We start from the raw sequence: 20969 nt of genomic DNA, 5'->3' as shown, positions 1-20969 counted from the left end.
CCCTAAAACAGGGGTTAGAGGGTCAAGAGCGGCCCTGGGGTGCAGTCGCCATCTGGTCCTGGACACTGGTCCTGTACAGGTCCTGAACACTGGGTGCCACTCCTCAAATTAGTGCCCGCCCCCAACACTGGGCTACGCCCACGTGCCGCTCTACCCACACATGGTCTGTTAGGCCACGCCCCTGCGCATAGCGCCCGATCCCTTGAACTCCCGGCCAACAGATGGCACGCCTCCGTTCGGGCGGCCTACACATCTCCGGACTCGGTACCAGTCACCGCAGGCTAGAGCCGTATTCCTGCTGTCACCTTCAGGAAGACTGGGAAGCAACCCTAACACAACGCCATCCTTTCCCACCGTGGGCCTGCGGAAATAGTGTGCAAGGCGTTCATACCCACCCCGCCGCCACTGGCCCGCAGGGGCGTCCGAGTGCAACCCAGCGGCTCTAGGAACCCTGGAGCTGGTCGACGGAATCCGTCCGAGCCCTTTCTCAGGTGAACCAACCCCGGAAGCAGAGCCTCTTGTGGGGCGCTCACATCCGGGTTATGCACATCCGGGAGCCGAACCCAGGGCAGTTTCTTCAGGATGGCGGGAGAGTGGAGTAGCCTATTAGAAAGGTATGAGCAACACCCTCGAGACCTCGAGTTCTTCAGAGTTCTGGTAGCCTTCCTCAGAAAGGCTGTGTCCCCGTTGTACAGATGGAGAAACAGCCTTGGTTAGAGGCAGTCTTTCCGTGAGAACTGAGAGGGAAGAAGCTGCGCCTGGCTTCAGGCCTCCCCTACTCCTTGGGCAGCACTCTGGTAGTCAGAGCTGCCTCAGGAGTCCGAAGGATTTGTGTCTTGCCTGGAACGGTTACTAGCTGGGTAGCTATGGGCAGGTTGCTTCCCGTCCCGCAGTCTTCTTTTTCTCCCTACTTGTCTGAAGAGCGGCACCTAACAGTTGTTTAATAAAGGCTAGTTTGAAACCAGGTCTTTGTAAGAGGAAAGGAAGCCACTGATTTGAAATCTTCAGCTAAATGTGTTTATGATAATTTTAATATAAAGTTAACAAAAATTGTCATCTAAAAGTTATTTGTGTCTTTATTTTTGTTTGCGCTGGGTCTTGGGTCTTCCTTGCTGTACTCAGGCTTTCTCTTGATTCAGTGGTGGCGGGGAGCTTCTCATCGTGGTGGCTTCTTTTGTTGCAGAGCACAGGCTCCAGGGCGTGCGGTTTTCAGTAGTTGTGGTTCATTGGCTTAGTTGGCCCATGGCGTGAGAGATCTTCCCTGACCAGGGATTGAACCTGTGTCCCCTGCACTGGCTGGTGGATTCCCAACCACTGGACCACCAGGGAAGTCCAACAAATTGTCAGATTTTTAGTTGGCATTTTATGCTGGTGTTTAGGACCATGGGTTAAATTGGGTGGAGGAATGATTTTCAGCATACAAAGCAATGATGTGTATGTGTGCTAAGTCGCTTTGTGTCCAACTCTTTGTGACCCTGTGGACTGTTATCTGCCAGGCTCCTCTGTTCATGGGATTCTCCAGGCAAGAATACTGGAGTGGGTTGCCATGTGCTCCTCCAGGGGGTCTTCCCAACCCAGGGATCCAACCTGTGCCTCCTACATCTTCAACATTGGCAGGCAGGTTCTTTACCACTAGCTCCACCTGCTGCTGCTGCTGCTGCTAAGTCACTTCAGTCGTATCCGACTCTGTGCGACCCCATAGACGGCAGCCCACCAGGCTCCCCCATCCCTGGGATTCTCCAGGCAAGAACACTGGAGTGGGGTGCCATTTCCTTCTCCAGTGCATGAAAGTGAAAAGTGAAAGTGAAGTCGCTCAGTCCTGGGAAGCCCACAAATCAATGACAGTACATGCTAAATGTTGAAAGCAAAACTCCCAAGCAAAAGCAGTCTTCTCCCCTAGTATTAAAAGCAGTCTTCTCCCCTAGTAATACTAGTTAAGAGCATGTAACATTGACTCCCTCTGTGTGCTGAGATGCCTCCCAGGCCCTTGATATTCATTGATTGAGGCACTGCTCACCAGGGAGTTTGTGTTCTGTCTTTCCTCTCTTGTATGGAGGAGGAAACTAAAGCTCAGAAATAATGACTTTCCCAAGGTCATATTCTCTGGGTCAAATAGATCTCTCCAGCCCCAAGCCTGCCAGCCCATTTATTATCAGTGACTGAACCATGGATTCAGATCACTTGAGCCAAAGACCTGAAGAAAATGTCACTGACCAAGGCAAGAAAACTCAAATAGGTGGGTGAGGGTATAAAATGGAGTCAGAGGGAACAGCAAAGTATGCCCTCTCACAGGCAACAGGTCAGAGAAGAGGGAGTCCCGCGAGGCTCAGCTGCTGTCCTGATTCTCCTTCCCTATTCCAGGGCAGCCGCGTCTGAGGACCAGCCATGCTGAGGACCCAAAGCCTGTGACCGCTCCATCTCCTTCCAGCTGAGGCCAGTCACCATCCTCAGCAGCTGACATCACAAGAAAGACTTGGGCACCTCAGGGAAGTACTCAAGGGATCCTTTCCCTGAGACGTGGAGCATCTGAGAATGCTGAGGGCCCTCCTCTCTGGCCTGGGATGGAGGAAAGGCATTTGGGGGTGCGCCTTCAGCTCATGGCAACCCCATCAGCCTCCAGCTGGGTTGAGTGCCACCAAAGTGGTCAGCCACTGGACAGCGGTTTTTGAGGAGAAGGGCATCCCTGAGGCCCGGGAATCCAGTGAGTACATCGTGGCTCATGTCCTTGGAGCCAAAACAGTTAAGTGCAGTGTTGTCAGGAGGGCAGGAAGTGGGGGGAGGGAGGCCCCGGGGAAGGGACATCCAGCCTTTTCCACTCCACTGAGAGTGCTGAGCTGAGAATGATGGGATTTTTCTGAAGGAATGTCTTAGGCAAATACTTAAGTCATCCATCCAAGAAACTATTACAGTGTGTGCCAGGAACTAGGGCTTCAGGGATGACCAGGGTGGCCAGTGTTGGACCCACCAGCATCATCAATGAAAGAAACCTGGGTCAGGGGAGCCAGCCACTCATGTTCTCTATGGGTCAGTTTCAGAGCCTGAGGCCAGGACAGTGGACCCAACCCCTAACCCCTTGGCAGCTACAGTGTATCCAGGAGCTGAGTAGCTACCGATTGCAAAGGTGAGTGCCATGGACCAAACCTGAGTGCTCTGTGTGGGGAGCAGGATCCAGCTTCCTCTAGCCCCACCAAGTTCATGGTCAAGGAGGAAGAAAGTGTCCAAGGACTCAGAAGGTATTGGGATGAGAGTGATGAGAGAGGGGTCTGGTAGTAAATAGAAAGAAGATGGGCTTGGTTAGGAGTTCCAGGGCACAGGAGGCGTGACCGTACCTGACACATTTGGCCACAGTGGTGTCTTAACCGAGACATGGCCCTGTTGGTCCATTTGCTGGCACTGATGATCACCTTCTTCCCCCTCTGCAGGATGCCTGTGCAGTACATCCTTGGTGAATGGGACTTTCAGGGTCTCAATCTGAAGATGGCACCCCCAGTTTTCATCCCTAGGCCAGAAACAGAGGTAGGTGTGCCCGCTGGACTAGACAGGATGGGATGAAGGGGTTCAGGGTGCCTGTCTTGTCCCAGACTTCCACCAGGGGGCGCCGGGGCCCCATTATTGCTATCCTTTAGAGACAGCACCCTTCCTGGCTGGCTGGATCAGTGGGGTCAAAAGGAAAGAGGTCTCTTGCTGGCCTCCTTGATTGTCATCATTTCCCAGCCCACTGTCCCAGCCTTTGGCTGTCAGTGGCTCACGATGGCCCAACTAGTGCTGCCCTCCAAGTACTCAGCCTATTCCCGTCATTTTCCTAGGAGCTGTCCCATGGGCCCATAGCCAACCAAACCCGTGGGAAACAAGTGCCTTCTCTTCCTCAGGAGGCAGGGCGAAGTGGAGAGGGCTCCCGCTGAACACCTAGAAGCCTGGAGCAGCTTTGTGACCTCGGGGAGCTTACCGCCCACCCCCTCTGGACCCAGTTAATGAGAGGGTTGGGGTTCCAGACCAGGGAATTGTTCGAATCCTTTTACCTTTTCCATCCACTCTCTAGTCAGATCACTGCCTGTGTTTCTCAGTTTACTAGGACTGAGGAATGTGTGGTCCCAACATGCTTTCTGTAGGTGAGGCACCTTAATCCTGGGAGAAATGCTTTCTAGGGTCTTGGGCTTCCCCTGACCTTGTAGGTGGCAGAGCTGGGAGCCAGAGAGAGCAGAACAGGTGGCAGGGTACGACAGTGGGGGCTGATAGGCAAGTCAGAGGGCACCAGGTTCTGAGAAAAGGCACACCCATTTCTGGGGAAGATCAGACCTCATCCACCTGCTCCAGCCAGGGACCCAAAGCCCCTTCTCACTTTCCTAGCCTCCCCCCGACCAAGAAACCCTCTGAGCCCACTGCCCTCTACATCATGTGGCTGGGAGGCCAGGTCCTCACCTTACCGCCCAGTGTCAGGGTAGGGACAATAGGGAGTCTGAGACCTTGCTGAGGTCACAGGGCTGCCTGGACAGGGGCATGAGGCAGCACTCGGACATCCTGTCTCCTGGGTCAGGGCCCCTTCCCTCACAGGGGCTGCCCCATCTGGGACTGGATGAGCTGGGATGGGTACAGAGCCAGAGCAGGATGGGCCTGCTACCTGCAGGCTTTGAGGGGGCCAATCTGTCGCTCCTCCAAGCGTGCAACATCTGGCCAGGAGGTCACTTACCATCCCCAGCTGCCCAGGGTCAGGGCATTGGAAGGAAGCTACCACGATGACCTTTGAGTCCCTTTAGAGCTGACCTGGCACCAACTGCATGTTTTGGGGTTCTGAGTGTTGGGTGTGGACTTCCGGTTCCCATGTGCGCGCCCCCCCCCCCACCGGCCCCCCGCCTTTCCTGGGTGGATCTGGGCCAGGAGAGTGGCTCCGCTGTCAAGGGTGGGGGAGGTGCGGAGAGGAGGGAGGCTGTGGTGGGAGGCCAGGTCCTTGCCTCACTGTACACACATTTCTCAGAACTTGCCAGGTTGCCCCAGTGTAAAGCCGCATCGGGGGTGCCTTACCAAGAACTTGAGAGGACGTGGCCTGTGGCAGGGAGTGGGGAGAACGAGTGCACGGGAGGGGCCGTGCTGCTTGTGTTCTCTCCATCCACTGAAGGGTGGTTTCTGATGATGGGTGCAGAATTCTGAAATGCAGAGTCGTAGGCGGCATGTGGCCTGCCCAGTTGGGTTTTCCCTGGGGGTGGGGAGGTGCTGCAGTCCCCAGCCTGGTGGTATATACAGTAGGAAACCCAAGGCTGGAAGCGTGAACTGTTCTTGCCCAGCTTGGTGGGATGTGGGAGGCTCAATGCCCTGTCTGTGATTAGCTTACAGGAGGCAATGCCCCCTTCCTGGGGCACCCCATCAAGAACGTAATGCCAGTGTGGGTGCTCTTGGCAGCCAGGTCCTGCTGAGGCCTTGGGCCAACCTCTTGAGGGCTGTGGAGTCCTGTGGAGGCAGTGGCTCCAGGCAGAGCCAACAGCTGCATGCTCTTTGCCTCCTTCCCACGTTCCGCTCTGCTCCCGTCCTTCTGTGTTCTTGGATTCTTCCCTTGTTCACCTGGAAAAGGTGCCCTGCGCCTGTGACCAGCTCGATTTTCAGTTCTTCCAAGGAGCCACCAACTCTCAGATGAAGAGGCACTTTTCTAGATGAGGAAGAGAGTCTCTGGACCTGTTAAGAGTGATCTCCACCCCTACCCACTGTGCCTCAGGTGGTCCTACAGCCAAAGTGATCCCTCCATGGTTTGGAGTGTGAGAGAGGCGGAGGGCACTGGTGGCCCAGTTTCCCGGATTCATACCTTGCCCAGGGTAGCCATTCACACATGTGGTGTGTGTTTCTGAGGTCGGGGTGTCTCTGTGAGGTGGCTGGCCAGTGTGGTTGACTAAGGGGTCATTCTCCAGCCAGGGTAAGTCTACGGAAACCAAGAGAACTTCACACTCCTGACAAGTTTCATCTGTCCGACTGGCTGCTTAGTACTTGGTCTCACCACTGAGACCGCAGGCTCCCGGCCACAGCCCTAGACTGCTGGCTTTGTGCTGGCCCCAGTGCTGTGGACCCAGCTTGCTGCCAGCACTCCAGTTCCCCAGTGGTACCTGGTACAGGGATGGTGGGAACAAGGGAGGGGAAGCCCTTTCTGGCTGGAGATGGGCTGTCTCACCTTTTCGTAGCAGTTTGGTGCAGAAAGGGCTTGGAATAGGAGAGGTTGGACCCACTGGCCAAGTTCTACCTGCCTTGTACTTGCTACCCTGGTGACAGGTGAGCTTTGCTCCTGGGTTGGGGTGCGTGGGAGGATGAAATACTTCTGGGACTCACCACTGAAGAACTTAAATGGAAAATGGGTCTGAGTGATCTGGAGCCTGCTGCCCTGTTGGGCGTAACTGTTGACATTGAGACTTGGACAGACAGGGGAGTCTGAGACTTGGAGGGTAACTTCCTGCAGCCACTGAGAGCTTGCCCAGCCCTTGGCGAGTAGCCAAGAGGCCTCTCTGGGGGCCAAGCTCTGCCCGTGTGGGACACACTGGTGGGATAACCCCTGGGCTTTGCATCATGGAGCATCCAGTCTGGCGGGAGAAGCACACCCCACCCTAGACCTAGGCCCATGGTGAAGAAAGTCATGGGGGAGAGCCCAGAGGAAGTGGCTCTCTTTCATATGAGGGAAATACCCAGTTCCTGCTGACCCCTTTCCTCATTCCCCGAGCCAACCCTGCCTGGAACCCCAGGAGTCCTCAGCCCCCAGGAGGCCCTCTCCTGCCTTCTTCCAGAGGGCAGGTCCCTTTGAGAAGGGACCGTACTGCCCTTCCCCTGCTCCACACCTGGCTCCTTGAGCGCCCGCTCTACTGCTGTTTGGAAACATTTGGGCCAATGGGCAGCCGTGGCCTGTCACCCTCACCTTCATGCTATATTGGCTCCATGCACAATCTGCAGGTGGCAGATGGGTAAGTGAGACTTGAAACTGTAGTTTCTAAAGTGACAGTGTCTGAAGCTGTTGCCCCGCCACCAAGGCAGGTACAGTGTAGTTAGGCACCTCCTACTCTGCCATGCCCACTTATCCCATGCCCTGTGTATGCCACAGCCCCCTTCAGATATGGGGCTCAGGTAAGGCTGTATCACCGCCCCCGCCCAGCCCCTCCTGGAGGGAATTCCCTGTCCCTTTGACCTTGGGGCCTCTCTGGGGAGGCTGTGAGGAAGCTGGGGACACATTGGCCCCTTGGCCACCATGAGCTGTAGGCCAGCCTCCTGGTGAGACCTTGACCCCTGGGCCTCACTTTCCTCAGTAGGGTTTAATTAACAGATTAATACAGGGAACGTTCTAGAAGCAGGGCCAGGCACAGAGTGGGTAGCCAGGGACCATCAAGTATGATTCTTAACTTTGGTATAAGCACAAAACAAGAGGCTATCTCTAAAGGGATTAGCTGAGGCTGACTGAACACCTACCATGTACCATGCATGGGATCAATGCTTCATGAATATGCTTCTGTTTAATCTCCATTTGTCCTCAGTGAGGTGTGTTATCGTTAGCTATGCTCATATTTACAGACGGAAACAGAGACATAGACAGTGACCTGCCCATAGCCCCAGCTGACATGAAGTTCAGTCTGGCTTTGGTCATCCCCCTCCTCCATTCACACAGGGGCAGATCAGCACCAACTCTGAGATCTGTCTGCCTTGCAGGAGCTGGTTGAATGGGTGCTGGAGGAAGTGACCCAAGGACCCCGTGTGGTGGGAGCTGAAGGCGGCCCCCTCATCTTGGAGGTGGGCTGTGGATCAGGAGCCATCTCCCTCAGCCTGCTGAGTAGGCTTCCCCAGGTGAGCCCTCTGTGCATGGGTAGACTGACTGGCACTCACTGCCCTTGCTGCTGATCCCTCCCCCGCCTCTCTCTGTCAGAGCACTTGGGAAAATAACGGGAAGTAGGAAGAAGACACCTGCCCTGGCCCACATGGTCACAGCCTCTAAGTCCCATGCCCTTTCATCTGGCCAGACTTTGGCTGCAGAGAGGGAAAAGCTATTGAGCATCCCCTTCCTATTCTAGTAGAGGGTTGGAGGAGGGCCCTGGTCCCCAAGCCTGGCCTCTCTGAACATCCTGCCTCCCATGTACCCTTGTTCTTGGGGCAGAGCCGAGTCACTGCTGTGGATAAGGGAGAAGCCGCCATCTGCCTGACCCATGAGAATGCTCAGAGGTAGGTGGGCTTGAGGGCAGAGGGTCAAGGTGGGGGAGTCAGATTTTAGGACCTGATTTCAACCCCTGTCTAGGTATCAAACCCACTGACCCTCAGGCCCAAGAAGGAGGAGGCAGTGGGGGTGGCCTGGTGTAGGTCCCACAGGGTTACAAATAGACAGTGGACACCAGGTTTCTTGCTGGTCCAAGAAGGGTTTAATCTCCCAAGACTTTGTAGCCAGGGGTAGGAGTCTGTTCCCACCCACCGTGCTCACCTCTCCCTTCCTGTCTCTCCAGGCTTCGGTTGCAGGACAGGATTCAGATCGTCCCCTTTGATGTGACCTTAGGTACCTTTCCCAGCCCTCTTCCCTGGGTGGAGATCCTGGGTCCAGGTGCTGCTGGCTGGATGAGGCACTCTACAGAGATGGAGGGAGGGTTTCTCCGACCTTCATTCACTCACCCACACACACAATCTCAGACCAACCCTTGCTGAGGACAGGCGAGTCCCCTTTGCCTCCTGGGCTGACCTGACCCATGAAGGAACCAGCCAGAAGATCTTTTTTACCTTTTGTATCCTCCATGGTGAATGAGTTTAATTAGGGCTTGCTATTGTCAAGAGGTAAGCAGAAGCTCTAGAGAAACCCTGGGGACCAAAATACTTGAGTGTCTGCCTGGCCCATACAGCGTGTCCTGGGAGTTCTGGCTCCATTTCAGATTCCGTCACATCCCCACAGGATCCTTGAGCTTCATGTACTGTCTCCATGGAGTGTGACACCTGGCACAGGATGGGGCCAGTAAACAGAGCCACTAGAAATCAACTGGCACAGGCCAGGCTTGCCCTCCATATACTCAGTCTGTGTTGGTTTTGAGGCAGAGTGTGGCAAGATGAGTGAGGCTACAGAGAACAGAGGCTCTTGCTTGGTCAGGTAGTCAGAGATGGCTGCCTGAAAATGGCACTTAAACAGTGTTGCTTATTGGGGAGATTTTTAACAGGAAAGAGAAAAGTCAGGAACACTCCAGGCCATGTCAGGGCATATACACTCCCACCCAGGCTGCCGGCTGGCGTCCTAGGACCCTAATCTGCAAGTCTAGTTTATCAGGTCCAGAGATAGTGCCAAGATATGTGACTTGGGGTAAACCCAAGATACGTGACTTGGTGAGAGGGATTACCCAAGGGTCACAGTGCATGGATCTTCCACCTTTCACCTTCCATTCTCTGCCATGTGTTCCCTTTGACCACAGTGGAGAGCTGGGCACACCTTCTACCCTGGGGCCCTGTGGACCTGGTCGTCAGCAACCCTCCCTACGTCTTCCACCGGGACATGGAGAAGCTGGCTCCTGAGATCCTCAGGTGTGGGGTAGACCAGGGAGGCCAGGTCTGAGGACTGTTGGAGTGGGTCTGCTCTGGAGGACCACTCTGGGAGGGAATGCGGAGGCTGGGACTGAAAGGAGCAGTAGTGTTGAAAGAGAGCCTCACTCTGGAACCCACAGACCTACTTGGCTTCAGCACCTGCCTTTCCACTTAAGACCACTGAACCTCTCTGAGCCTTGGTTTCCTGCCTCTGAAAGGGGACTGGTGGAGCTTTGTTGGACCAGGGGGTGGACTCGATGATGACTAAGATTGCAGACAACAGTATACGATACTTGAAAGGTGCTCGGACGGGTGCACCATTTTCCAGAAGACTGAGGCCTAGAGATGGAAGGTGACTTGTCCAAGATTGTTTGGGGGCTTAGCTGGAAAACTGGGACTATGACCCTACTCCAGGCTTTTCACTGAGCCATCCTGCTCTCAAATGAGCTGAGAACCAGGGGTCGCCCAGGAGCCTCTGGAGGAGGCCATGGTAATGTGTGTCAGGGTGCTGGCTGGCTTCCCACTTCCTGATTTTTAGGAGTGATTAGTGCCAGCTCTTGGCTTCCCCAGGCCAAGAATAGGAACATGATTGTGGGAAGACCCTCATGCCCTGAGTACAGTCAGTCAGTGGGATTTGCTGAGCATGCTCAGCACTGCTCCATTTGGGGGGTGCTGGTGTAGGGGGGCATTGGAGCTGCCACCATTTAGGGACCTCTCTCTGGGACCTCAGACTTTGACCCCAGAATATAAGTTCCGTAGAGCCCTCTATGGAAGCCCTGGTCAGCTTCTCCATACTTTCTAGATACCTCATCCCAGGCCCTCACCTCCCACTGTTTTCCTCTTCAGATATGAAGACCCAGTAGCCCTGGATGGTGGTGAGGAGGGCATGGACATCATTACCCACATCCTGGCCCTGGCTCCTCAGCTTCTGAAGTACTCTGGGTATGGAAGGGGTGTCTCCTGGGTCTGACCTCTGCAGCCTTCTCCCCTCTGATGTGTACTGGGCCTGCTTTGGCCATCACCCCTCCCAGCTCAGGCAACCCAGAAGTGCAGGTCCAGCCTTGCCCAACTGAGCTGACCCATTTCTCCCTCGCGTAGAAGCATCTTCTTGGAAGTGGACCCACGACACCCAGAGCTCGTTGGCAGCTGGCTTCAGAGCCAGCCTGACCTGTCCCTCAATGTTGTGGCTGTGCGCAGGGACTTCTGTGGGAGGTGAGACTCAGCCCTGTCCCCAGCCCCCATGGACCACCCATGCTGGTCCTTCACAGCTCTGGCCGTGGAGCAGGTGTGCGCTTCCCACTCCCTGCTCATTCACCAGGGCCCAGGTAGTAACTGGCCGCTTGTCCCTGTCTCTCTAGGCCGCGGTTCCTACATATCAGGAGGTCTGGGCCACAGCATGGTTCCCCTGTGGATGCCTGGCCAGGGCGCCAACCTGCCAGAGTGCCTGGCTGACATTTCTATCAGGAATGCTACTTGGAGGGAGGTAGATGGTGCTGTCCAGAACCCCAGATGCTTGTGGCATTTCCCATGGCTCTGAGATTCTCCATGCTCCGTGATTTCTAGGAGACTGGGGAATAGGAGCAAGGGTGGAAGTGTCCTTCCTGGGTCAGCAAAGGGCAAGGGTGCACAAAGACCCACAGTGCAACTCAGGAGCTGAGCAGATCCAGGTTCCCAGTCTGGCCCCATCATGTCAGTGTGGCCAAGGCAGGTTGCTGTGTCTTTAGGGGAATTGCTCTGGGGATGTTGGAAGATAGGCCAATAAAGTGGCAAGAGACCAGCAAGTGATGGCCTAATGTTTTGTTATTGCGATGTGTGGGTCCCCTGATGCTTTGCCCCTAGGCTCTGCTGGGGGTGAGAGCATCCTTCTGCCTGAGCAGGTCTGGCTGGCAGGCCCCAGCTGGTGGGTTTGTGGGCGGCAGTGTAGAGACAGGCACGTGGTTGCTCCTTCTGGCCTTGAAGCTGGGATGCTTGGCACTGAGTGACTCCCTTCTGATGGCTGGCTTAGCCATTCAGTGGCTCGGGTACACTTAACAGCCCCCCCACACCTCCCCGACTGGGCCTGGGTTCTGAGCACAGGAACTTCATCTGAGCTTGAGCTTGGGGATGGCACCTGCTTCCTGGAGGGGGCACGGCCAAGGGGCCTTGCTGTGCAGTTCTAGGGTCACATTTCCACATTTACTTAATTGAAGGCTTGAGCCAGTGAGGGGTGCACAGGGCTCATGTTTGCTTTTTATTCCCATAGTTTCTAGGTAAAACATCCCTTCCAGTTCAGCTTTGGGGTTTCTGAAAACCCCTCTGTCCCTGGTTGTAGCTGGGAAGAGTGAGAAGCTGAGCCAGAGTGAGACCTGCACCCTAGCTCTGGTCTGCAGACGTGTGGTTTCCAGGAGGCCTAAAGGCCCAGCCCTTCTGACAGCAGTGACAGGAAACCTCCAGGCTGGGAGGTGCTGGCGTTAGCCTGCATCAGGGGAGGTCTCGGGGAACATGGCAGGCTAGGCTCGCTCATTCTGTTGAACTCCCCCTCCCATCCGCCCAGCCCAGTCATTTCAAGGGCCTGACCTGGTGATGTGGTGGCCAGAGGCAGTGTGATCTGGTAGACAGCATCCTCTGATGGAGCCAGGAGGCTGGGTTCCAGGGCTGTGTCTTGCAGTGGGACCTTCCCTGTGAGAAACTGGCTCTTCTGGTTCCAAGGCCACTGCAAGGTGGCAGCCGTATTTTGCTCTCAGCCAGGTGAATTATGTATCTGGTATTGGAGGGCCCACTCCCAAGAGAAGACATGGCCTGCCTGAGTTCCTGTGATGGGAGGAGGCCAAGTGGCAATGGGAAGTTAGGTCCCTGCCTTGGGGGGAGTCTGCTGGAGTCACACCTGGCCTGAGCGACTCCCTCGCTGGTCATGGTATTTGCCTTCACAGAGGCCACACTGCAGTTCCCAGCAGCACCCTGTCCTGCTGCTTACCCAGCCTAAGCTGGGTGGACCTCGAGGTGCCCATGGCTTCCTTTGAGGAGGAGCCAGAGACTCCCCCTTAAGACTGCTCCAGAAGGAGCCTGGAAGGGTGAGGTAGGCTTTCAGAGCCCCCATGTGCTCCCAGACCTCTGCCTACCTCACCAGTATTGCCCTTCCTCTCCTTCTACCCCTGTCCTTTGGCTCTAGCTGTCTTCACAACATCTCAGGGTAGCTGCCCTGACCTAGCAGTCTGTTGCCTCCTTATCCCACAACCCCGGCTTCCCTGATGGTCCTACCCTTCTGGCGTCAGGCCCATTACCGAGGAAGGGCCTTGGCAAGCATGTGGACATGGCTTCCCAAGAGGACAGAATGATGCAGAGTGAGAGTGTAGGAGCAGTTGGGGTCACTGAAGCAGGATGCACCCTTGGGGAGAGCTTCCTCCCATGAGGCCTGAGAACCCTGGGAAAGAAGTTTGTGTCAAGTGAACCTCGGACCTCAAGCCTGCAGCCACTGGCTTGATTGAAACTTGGGTGTTGAGGTCCAGTGTTGAAGCCACACCAGCCTGGGTGTAGAACCTGGCAACTGCCTGTCACTAGGGTGTGAGGGGATAAGTGACTTCCCCTCTCTCAGCCTTAGCTTCCAAGTCTAAGAAATGGAACCAAGTGCTTTATCTTGATATGATTTTGAAGAGACCATGGGTTGTACCTTTCACAGGGCACTGTGAGTGCTTTCATTGCCTTCCTGGGAGGGTAGACATAAAGAGGGCTGTGTACCTGCGTGTGTGTGTCTTGTGCTTGACACCAACATGAAATAGGCAGAAAGACATGGCAGTCTGGAAAGGAGGGAGGGCAGGGATTTCAGTCTTGGGCTCTTGACTTCTCTCTGCCCTCTGGAGATGGAGCTACCAAGAGGCTGGTGGCCTGGCAGCCAGATCTCCCCTCAGTCTCTCCTCGCCCTCCTCACCAGGGCCTGAGTGCCCTAGGGTCTACGCCAGAGAAGCCAGTGGCTCCAGCCCAGGGAAGGCCTCTCTCTCCTGCCCCGTCTCCTCCCTCCTTCCTGGGGCCAGAGTCAGAGAGGAGCCACCTCCTTCAGCCTGTGTCACGGAGCCCTGGAGACGGTAGTGGGAGGATGTGGTGCTAATGGGGGAGTCCAGGCTCTGCAAGCCCGTGAGGTCTTAAGGGATCTGCTTGCTGTCCACCCAGTCTCCTTCAGCTGGAGCCACAAGCATGGGCAGAGGGTATAGGAGCCCCTGATGGTTGTATTCTGGGAAAACAGTTCCATCTCCTCTGACAGTCGAGGAAACCGAGACTTTGCCTCAAGTTGGCTGCTTTTCCCAGCAGCCCATGACTCTCTCCGTGGGGCCCATCTTTACTGATATGTATCCTTTCTGCTCTCCCCACCCCTACCTGAACCCTGGGCCGTTAACTGCTCCCAATCCCTGCCCAAAACCCTTGGCTGGCTCCCCATGACCTGAGTGGTGTCTGTGTCTGGCCGAGTCCAGATCTGAAGGGCTGGGGGAGGATGGCTATGGGAAGGTCTTGGGGAGCCCTACCAAACCCTCATCAGTGCTCTGAGTAGGCTTCCGTTGAAACAGAGTTCCACTGCTGACTGAGCTTGGGAACTGTAACCTGTGCAGGCAGCATGTCCCTCCCTGTCCACCTCTGGATTCTTTTTTCCACTGCCCTAGACTCCAGCTTCCCTGTGTAACTCTCCATTCCCCAAACACCCCTCCTTCCTTTTGCCCCGGCTGTACGTTCATCAGAAATGCCCTTGCCCACCCCTGCCAGTCCAGATAATCCTCTCCTTCAAGCTCCAACACAAATGCTGTCTCCGGAACACCCACCCTGACCTCTGTGTTCTCGCCACCAGCCCCTAGGCCACTTCTACCAGTAACAGTGACATTCTGCCCATGCATTTGGGAGCGTTCCTGTCTCTTCTCTCTGGGGTCTCATGTGGGTCTGGTGTACCCTAAGCCCAACAGATGTCCAGTAATCCAACAGTGTGTGCGTTTGCCAAAATGTAGCTGGAATTTCCCATGTGGCTCACATCACAGCCGACAGTAGCTCTTGGGTATTCTGGTCACAGTAGGGAGGGCCTGGCCTCCCACCCAGGCCTGGCAGCTGTTTGAGTTAAGCCATAGCCAGTTTGAGGGCTCAAGTGCACCTGATCTCTGCACAGCAGCTACGCTGAGTACAGGCTGTCCTTGTTGGCAGCGGGGGCAGGCACCAGGTTTCCTGGAGCTCTGGGCCCCAGCAGCCCCCAGCCAGTGTTGGCCAGAACAGCAGCCTGGTCTCCACCCTCCGTGATTCCTCCGTCCTAGGACAGGCCATCATGAGTGGGGATTGGGTCTGGCAAAGCAGTCCTCCCCCTCCTGTGGTAGGCAGGATAATGGCCCCAAAGATGCCTGTGGCTTCATCCCCTAAACCTGGGGATACATTGCCCTACATAGCAAAAGGAACTTTGCAGATTTGATAAAGTTAAGGGTCTTGAAGTGGAAAGATTATCCTGGACTATTCAGGTGGACTCAGTATAATCACAAGTGTCAGAGAAAAGGAGATGTGATGATGGCAGCAGAGGTCAAAGTGATGCCGTTGCTGGGGAGTGGCCCATGAGCCGTGGGGTGCAGACGGCTCGAGATGCTGCAGAAAGCGAGGGGATGGATTCTCCCCTAGGATCTCAAGAAAGAATGCCTGCCGTCTTGCCAACACCTTGATTTGGGGCTAGTGACACTGATTTTGGATATCTGACTTCCAGAACCTAAGATATGATACATTTGTGTTGTTTAAAACCACTAAACTCATGGTCATTTGTTGTGGTGGTAACAGGAAATTGTTAACAGATTTTGGTGAGTCAATGAGTGAGTGAGTGCTCAGTCGCTCAGTCATGTCTGATTCTTTGCGACCCCATGGATTGTAGCCCTCCAGGCTCCTCTGTCCATGGGATTCTCCAGGCAAGAATACTGTAAGTGGGTTGCCATTTCCTCCTCCAGGAGATTTTCCGGACCAGGGATCCAGCCCGTGTCTCCTGTGTCTCCCGTGTTGCAGACGAATTCTTTACCATTGCTGCTTTAATACCTAAAAGCGCAAGTGGCTCTGGAGTTAGAATTTGGAAATAGGCAGACGTGGAAAGAATTTGAGGTGTGTGATAGATTGCGTTGAACACTTCCTCTGAGCAGTGAGGTGGCTGGGGAAGGGGGAGGGAACCCTTATACCCAGGAGACCTGAGCTGCTTGGGCTCCCTTGAGCTGGCCCTCTGCGGGAGTGAGAGGACTGGAAGCTGCCCAGGGTGGGGCTGAGAGAGGCCAGCCTGGGACCAGGCGCGCTGGGGAATGGGGCTGGGATTGGGAGAGAGCAAAGCAGCCTCCATAGCCCTTCTCCAGTCTCCAGAGGACCTCAGAGACTGGATCCAGGCCCGGTCCCGACTGCCACAAAGTCACATGGCCAGCCCAGCACCCAGGAGTATGTGAGAATGAGCAGAGTGCAAAGTGAGCAAGTACCATGTCTGTGAATTGAGCACAACAGCCCTTGACTCCAGGCTGATCCCTCCATGGAAGCTGTGGAGGTCCGACTCCTTTCAGCCCCTAAGCAGGGTCCAGCTCCTGCTACCAGCCTGAGCCGGGCTGTGTGGCTGGGATAGAATTGAGTCATTCCTAGGGATCTCAATGTGGGAGACTGGGGTTCAGTCCCTGGGTTGAGAAGATCCCCTGGAGAAGGGAAAGGCTACCCACTCCAGTAGTCTGGCCTGGAGAATATACAGTCCATGGGGTTGCAAAGAGTCGGACATGACTGAGTGACTTTCACTTAACACTTAGGGTTCTCAGCCTCATGATACCCTGAGCTGAAGTGGCTAACCCGAACCTTCGACACATTAGTCCACCTGCAGCTGTGAGTGTGTGCACAGGCCGGGTCCCATGGGAAGCCCTGCTGGTGGTTGTGAGGAGAGCAGTGTTCCCCTTTGCATCCCTCTCTGAGGGGACTGGTTATCCATCACCACCACCCAGAGAACCTTCAGCATCTTTGGCCTCATAACGAGAAAGCTGCTAGGGAAGAGCTTCAGATTCTGGGACTACTCCCCTTCCAGGACACTTCCCTCAGTCATCCTCCAGGGAAACAGTGGGGAAAGGCCAATTTAACAGTTCACAGAGTAGGAAAGACCAGGGAGCCTCCTTCAGCCTTGCTGGGTCCATGAGCTGGCCTCCACCTGGCCCTGGCCTTGACTGAGGAGAGATAGGGAAGCGGCTCAGAGCAGCTCTGCCCAATGGAAGGCGGGCCTTGTGGCTCCTTCCAGGGGCCAAGGTCTCTCTCGGAGACACTGACTCTCAGAGTAGGGAATGCCACCATATTGCCCCTGGTATGCTGGATCTGTAGCCCTCTCCTGGGACCTGCATTCTAGGGGAATGGCGGGGTCAGACTCCCAGCCTGCTGAGGCCAAGGAGCAGATTATGGGGGCTTGAGGCACCCACAAAGATCCCTGTGTACAAATGAGAGCATTGAGGCTCAGTAGGCCGGGGCTGGGACTCAAACCCAAGGCTGTTCTCTGCCTCCCAGCTTCCAGCCCTTCATCCCCTGCAGACCCCCAACCCGCCTTGATTTCCAGGAGTAGTTCTGTCTGCCATTCCTGGGAGTCAGTATGAGGCCAGGCTACATGGGTGAGCAGAGGGAACCCTGAGCTAGAGCTGCCTGGGCCTTTCCTTTGGACTTTGCAGCTGGGCAAAGTATCTGGGCAGCCCCCCAGGTCTGCCTCCTCTTCTTCCATCTTCTTGCCATCATTTCTGAGGCTCCTACTGGGCATTGAGACCCGAGCAACTGTTTTACACTTGGTGGGGTTAATTCTCACAACCCCACAGACTGGGTTTTTAATCACATCCATGATGAGGAAACCAAGGCTCAGCAGCGTGTAGTCACAGGCCAGGTCACACTGCCGGACTGGAAGGGAGGGGAGGCCACCACCAGTGCCCGTGTGAATGGTCAGACTGAGGTCAGCATAGCTAGGTTCTGGGCTGCCCCCGTAAAGCTTAGTGCAGAGGTCCACCACCGAGGCCTGTAGATCCACAGGGCAGGAGCAGGGGTTACCAGGGCTGTTCCCAGAGGGCTTTTTTTTTTTTTAAGTTTTTATTTATTTATTGACTGTGCTGGATCTTCATTGCTGCACACAGGCTTTCTTGAGTTGTGAGCAGGTGTAGCTGCCGTACGCAGTCTTGTTGCTGTAGCTTCTCTTGTCGTGGAGCACAGACTCAAGAGTGCTGGCTCAGTAGTTGTGGTGCATGGGCTCAGTTACCCTGCGGCATGTGGGATCTTCCCAGACCAGGGAGTAAACCTGTGTCTCTTGTGTTGCAATGTGGATTCTTAACCACTGGACTACCAGGGAAGCCTCCAGAGGGCTTGGGCCCTTCTCCTAGGGTGTGTGCAGCATAGGTTCAGGCCTCAGTCTCCCAAGGCCTGCAATGTGCCAGTCTCGTGGGAGATGACACCCCTCAGAAGAGCCTGGAAAATATGGAGACTGAATGGTACACCCTGAACCAAGTGCTTCTGGGATTATATCATTCATTCTCAACATCCCATAAGGCAAAAAGTCCGTGAACCCTCCCATTTTACAGGTGAGGAAAACTAAAATTGGGAAAGGCTAAGGAACCTATTCACATGCAGGTCGAACTGTTACTCCCTTCCAGGCTGAATAACCCTGGGCCTGATGCCATGGTCATCACACCAGGCTTGAAGAGGGTAGGGCCCAGGACAGGGTAGAGCAGGCCTGGAATGAGGACAGTCTGGGCAAAAGCCTGGGAGCCTGAAGGCACGTGGGCAGGAATGTGTAGTGGCAAGGTGGTGATGATGGTGGATGCCCTTGGAGGAGCTCTGAATGCACTTTGGGAACCACAGCCTAAGGTAAAGAGTCTCAGGGTGAGTTACAGGGTCAGGTAGGCCCTGAGGATATCCTCAGGCTGCCAGAAAGAGGGGTTGGGGGAGCAACTGAGCCAAGGTCTAGAGGCTGCTAGGAGCTAGAGCTGTCGACCTTCTGGAATAGAACAACTCATAACCATTGCTGAGGACCTGGATATAGGTTGGGGGGTAGCCAGTACCACAGTAGAGCCCAAGGCTCTGACTGGAACGTGGGGGCCCTGGAGCCACCTTGGACTGGGGACTAGAATGGACAGGGTATCTGGAGATCCAAATGTGACCCTGTGGGGATATAGCCTAAAAGCAGCCCTTTAAATGGAGTCATGAAGACCACCCTCCCAGGTCTGAGTGCTGTCAACAACAGTAACTGGCCTCTCCATGTGTAACGGTGCCAAGTGCCACAGACACTTTGTCATAAATCCTCTGCACATGAGGTGCACCTTCCTTAGCCCACTAGACAGGTGAAGAGACCCGGGTTTAACTTGCGCAACATGACACAAGCAGGAAGTGGCCATGCTGGGGTTTGAACCCAGTCCTCTGACCCAGCTGGAAGGGGAGTGAGCAGGCCACAGAGGCCAGCTGCAGCCCAGGGCCCTGGGACCCAGCTGGGGTGCCCCCAGGGCCCACATGGGGTTCCAGAGCGAAGAAGAAAGTGGTGAGTCAAACAGAAAGCACCAGATGGGGAGTGAGCTTCCTCCCCTCCCAGCTGCCCCTGGTGCCAAACTTTCACACCCCACTGCAGAGGAGCCCATGGGGGAGGGGAGGGCAGTGAAAGTGGCTGCTGCTGAAAGTAGACTGATGTACTCCGGATGTGGCGGGGGGGTGGGGTTGGGGGGGGGGACACACTGAACAGTCACCCAGACTCTGGTTCCCAGCTGACAGGTGGGTGAGGAAAGTGAGTCCTCTCAGCATAACTTGGTATAAAGCCTACCAGGCCAGAGGGGAGCATTTCAGGTCCCCAGACCTGAGAGGTTCTGGGAGGAGATGCAGGTGGATGTGGATGTGCCTAAAACCCTTCTTGGAGTCATTGCACAGCTCAAGAACTGCTCAGGGCTTCCCACTTTCTGCTGGCACAGAAATCCTCTCTTGTCATTCCACCCAGCCCTCCTGCCCAGATCCCTAGAGCTGTGGAAGTTTCAAACCAACTTTTACATGGAACTCAACTATGTATTTTTTAAAAGACAAAAGCAGTGTCTTAAACGTAAATGGATTTTGTTAGTTCATGTTCTCAACACTTGGCATTAGGTCCATCATGGTGAATAGCGATGAGCACGGACGTTGAAACGGGGGCCTGGGGTGGGAGCTGCAGTCTTCTGTCAGCCTCAGCTTTCAGTTTCTTGCAGTATTTGATTTTGGTGGCCCAGGACCAAGTGACCCCACCAAGTGATTTGCACAGACAAGTGGGTACAAATGGGAGTGTGTTTCTGAAGGCCCCCTTGCAGTCTTTTATTCTCAGGGACCTCAGAAGAAGCCTTATGCCTTGCTCAGCCCAGACCCAGGACTCTGGACACAGGGGAAGGAGTCTTAACGTATCATAATTTGGTGTTGTGCCCATCTGAGTGTGTGTGTCATTTTTTAAACTGGGTTTTTTCCAGTAGTTAAAAATATGAACGAAAGAGAGGGAGAGAGAACGGAAAGGAAAGGGGGAAGGGAGGGGAAGGAGAAAGAAGGAATTCAGGCTTCTGAGGATGCCCTCGCTCAGGTTCTTGGTGAGGAAGCCCACCCTGACTGCTCAGCCCCCACCTGCCCTGGAGGTTCCAGTGCCGCCTCTTACTCAGTATCTGTCTCAGCAAGTGACTCTGGGCCACATACTTCTGAAAAGTCTTAGGAGTCCACAACTCCTCCTGGTTTCTGTGGGCCTTCCAGGGACTCAGTCCTGGTTCTGGGCAGGGCAGAAGGCCCTACACGGGGGACAGGGAATAGGGGCTTCCCTGAGCTTTGTGTTGTGTCTCCAGAGGTGGGAGGACTGGGGAACCCAGTGCCCCTGAGAGCCTGGGGTTTCTGAACCTTCAGTTCTGGGAACTTGTTGTGCTTCAGAAAGAGAGAAATGAGAAGCAAAACCCTAGGGCCTCAGCGCCACCAACCCCCCCTTCCTGTCTTCCTTCCGCTGAGTCATAGCCAAGCGCCCAGCACCTCTGCCTCCTTCGGGGCCATACGGGTGGGGTGGAATTCATGGTCACGTGAGGACACAGCATCTGGACAAGTCCTCTTTTCCTGCAAGTGTCTGTGCAGAGCCCTGAGTTGCTGAGTGCTAAAGCTGCCTCCCAAGCTTGGAGAAGGGGTGACTGAGGTCTTTAGTATCCTGTGTCTCCCTGCGATTCCCAGGCCAGATGTCCACCTACAAGCATTGAGCACCAACTGTAAGCCAGACAGGGTGATTCAGGTGGGGCCCTGTCCTTGAGGAACTTGTGGATTTGGACGTGGACTCTTCCTCACAGGCCCCTCATGAGTGACTGGGTCCTTAGGCTTGCTCTGGTCAGTGGGGAGCCATGGGAGCCAGGCCACATCACACATGCCCATCATAAAGACCTGCACACGCTATACAGGTGTCCATAGGTACGTGCATGTGCACAGCTGTAGGACTGGGGCACGTGTGTCCATGCCCATGATCATAGATGTCCACGCAGGCCCTG

The 20969-nt window shown here is 55.1% G+C and overlaps 1 protein-coding gene across 3 annotated transcripts; it reads left to right on the top strand.

Moving 5' to 3' along the window:
* Positions 1-240: 240 nt before the first annotated feature.
* Positions 241-19067, top strand: HEMK1 (HemK methyltransferase family member 1). Of its 3 annotated transcripts, none has more exons than XM_055557764.1 (11): positions 241-614; positions 2362-2739; positions 3030-3121; positions 3423-3516; positions 7666-7800; positions 8108-8172; positions 8448-8497; positions 9393-9501; positions 10348-10443; positions 10600-10713; positions 15432-19067. In XM_055557764.1, the coding sequence occupies exons 2-11, from the start codon at positions 2533-2535 to the stop codon at positions 15511-15513; spliced, it is 1044 nt and encodes a 347-aa protein (XP_055413739.1). In that variant the 5' UTR covers positions 241-614; positions 2362-2532; the 3' UTR covers positions 15514-19067. The 3 variants fall into 3 exon arrangements, with proteins under 3 accessions (XP_055413739.1, XP_055413738.1, XP_055413740.1); XM_055557763.1 differs by lacking the exon at positions 15432-19067 and adding an exon at positions 10860-11282 and having other exon boundaries at positions 244-614; XM_055557765.1 differs by lacking the exons at positions 241-614; positions 15432-19067 and adding an exon at positions 10860-11282 and having other exon boundaries at positions 2564-2701.
* The last annotated feature ends 1902 nt before the right edge of the window (positions 19068-20969 follow it).

The sequence above is a fragment of the Bubalus kerabau genome, chromosome 20 (genome assembly GCF_029407905.1).
Source record: "Bubalus kerabau isolate K-KA32 ecotype Philippines breed swamp buffalo chromosome 20, PCC_UOA_SB_1v2, whole genome shotgun sequence".
Taxonomy (NCBI): Eukaryota; Metazoa; Chordata; class Mammalia; order Artiodactyla; family Bovidae; genus Bubalus; species Bubalus kerabau.
This window is presented reverse-complemented; position numbering and strand designations above follow the sequence as displayed.

Bases quoted from the DNA above. Each gene is read 5' to 3' on its own strand.
- HEMK1 (XM_055557763.1), top strand. From the start codon at position 2,533: ATGCTGAGGGCCCTCCTCTCTGGCCTGGGATGGAGGAAAGGCATTTGG. The intron at 3,122-3,422 runs GTGAGTGCCATG...CCCCCTCTGCAG, and splicing joins AGTAGCTACCGATTGCAAAG to GATGCCTGTGCAGTACATCC. The intron at 7,801-8,107 runs GTGAGCCCTCTG...TTCTTGGGGCAG, and splicing joins TGCTGAGTAGGCTTCCCCAG to AGCCGAGTCACTGCTGTGGA.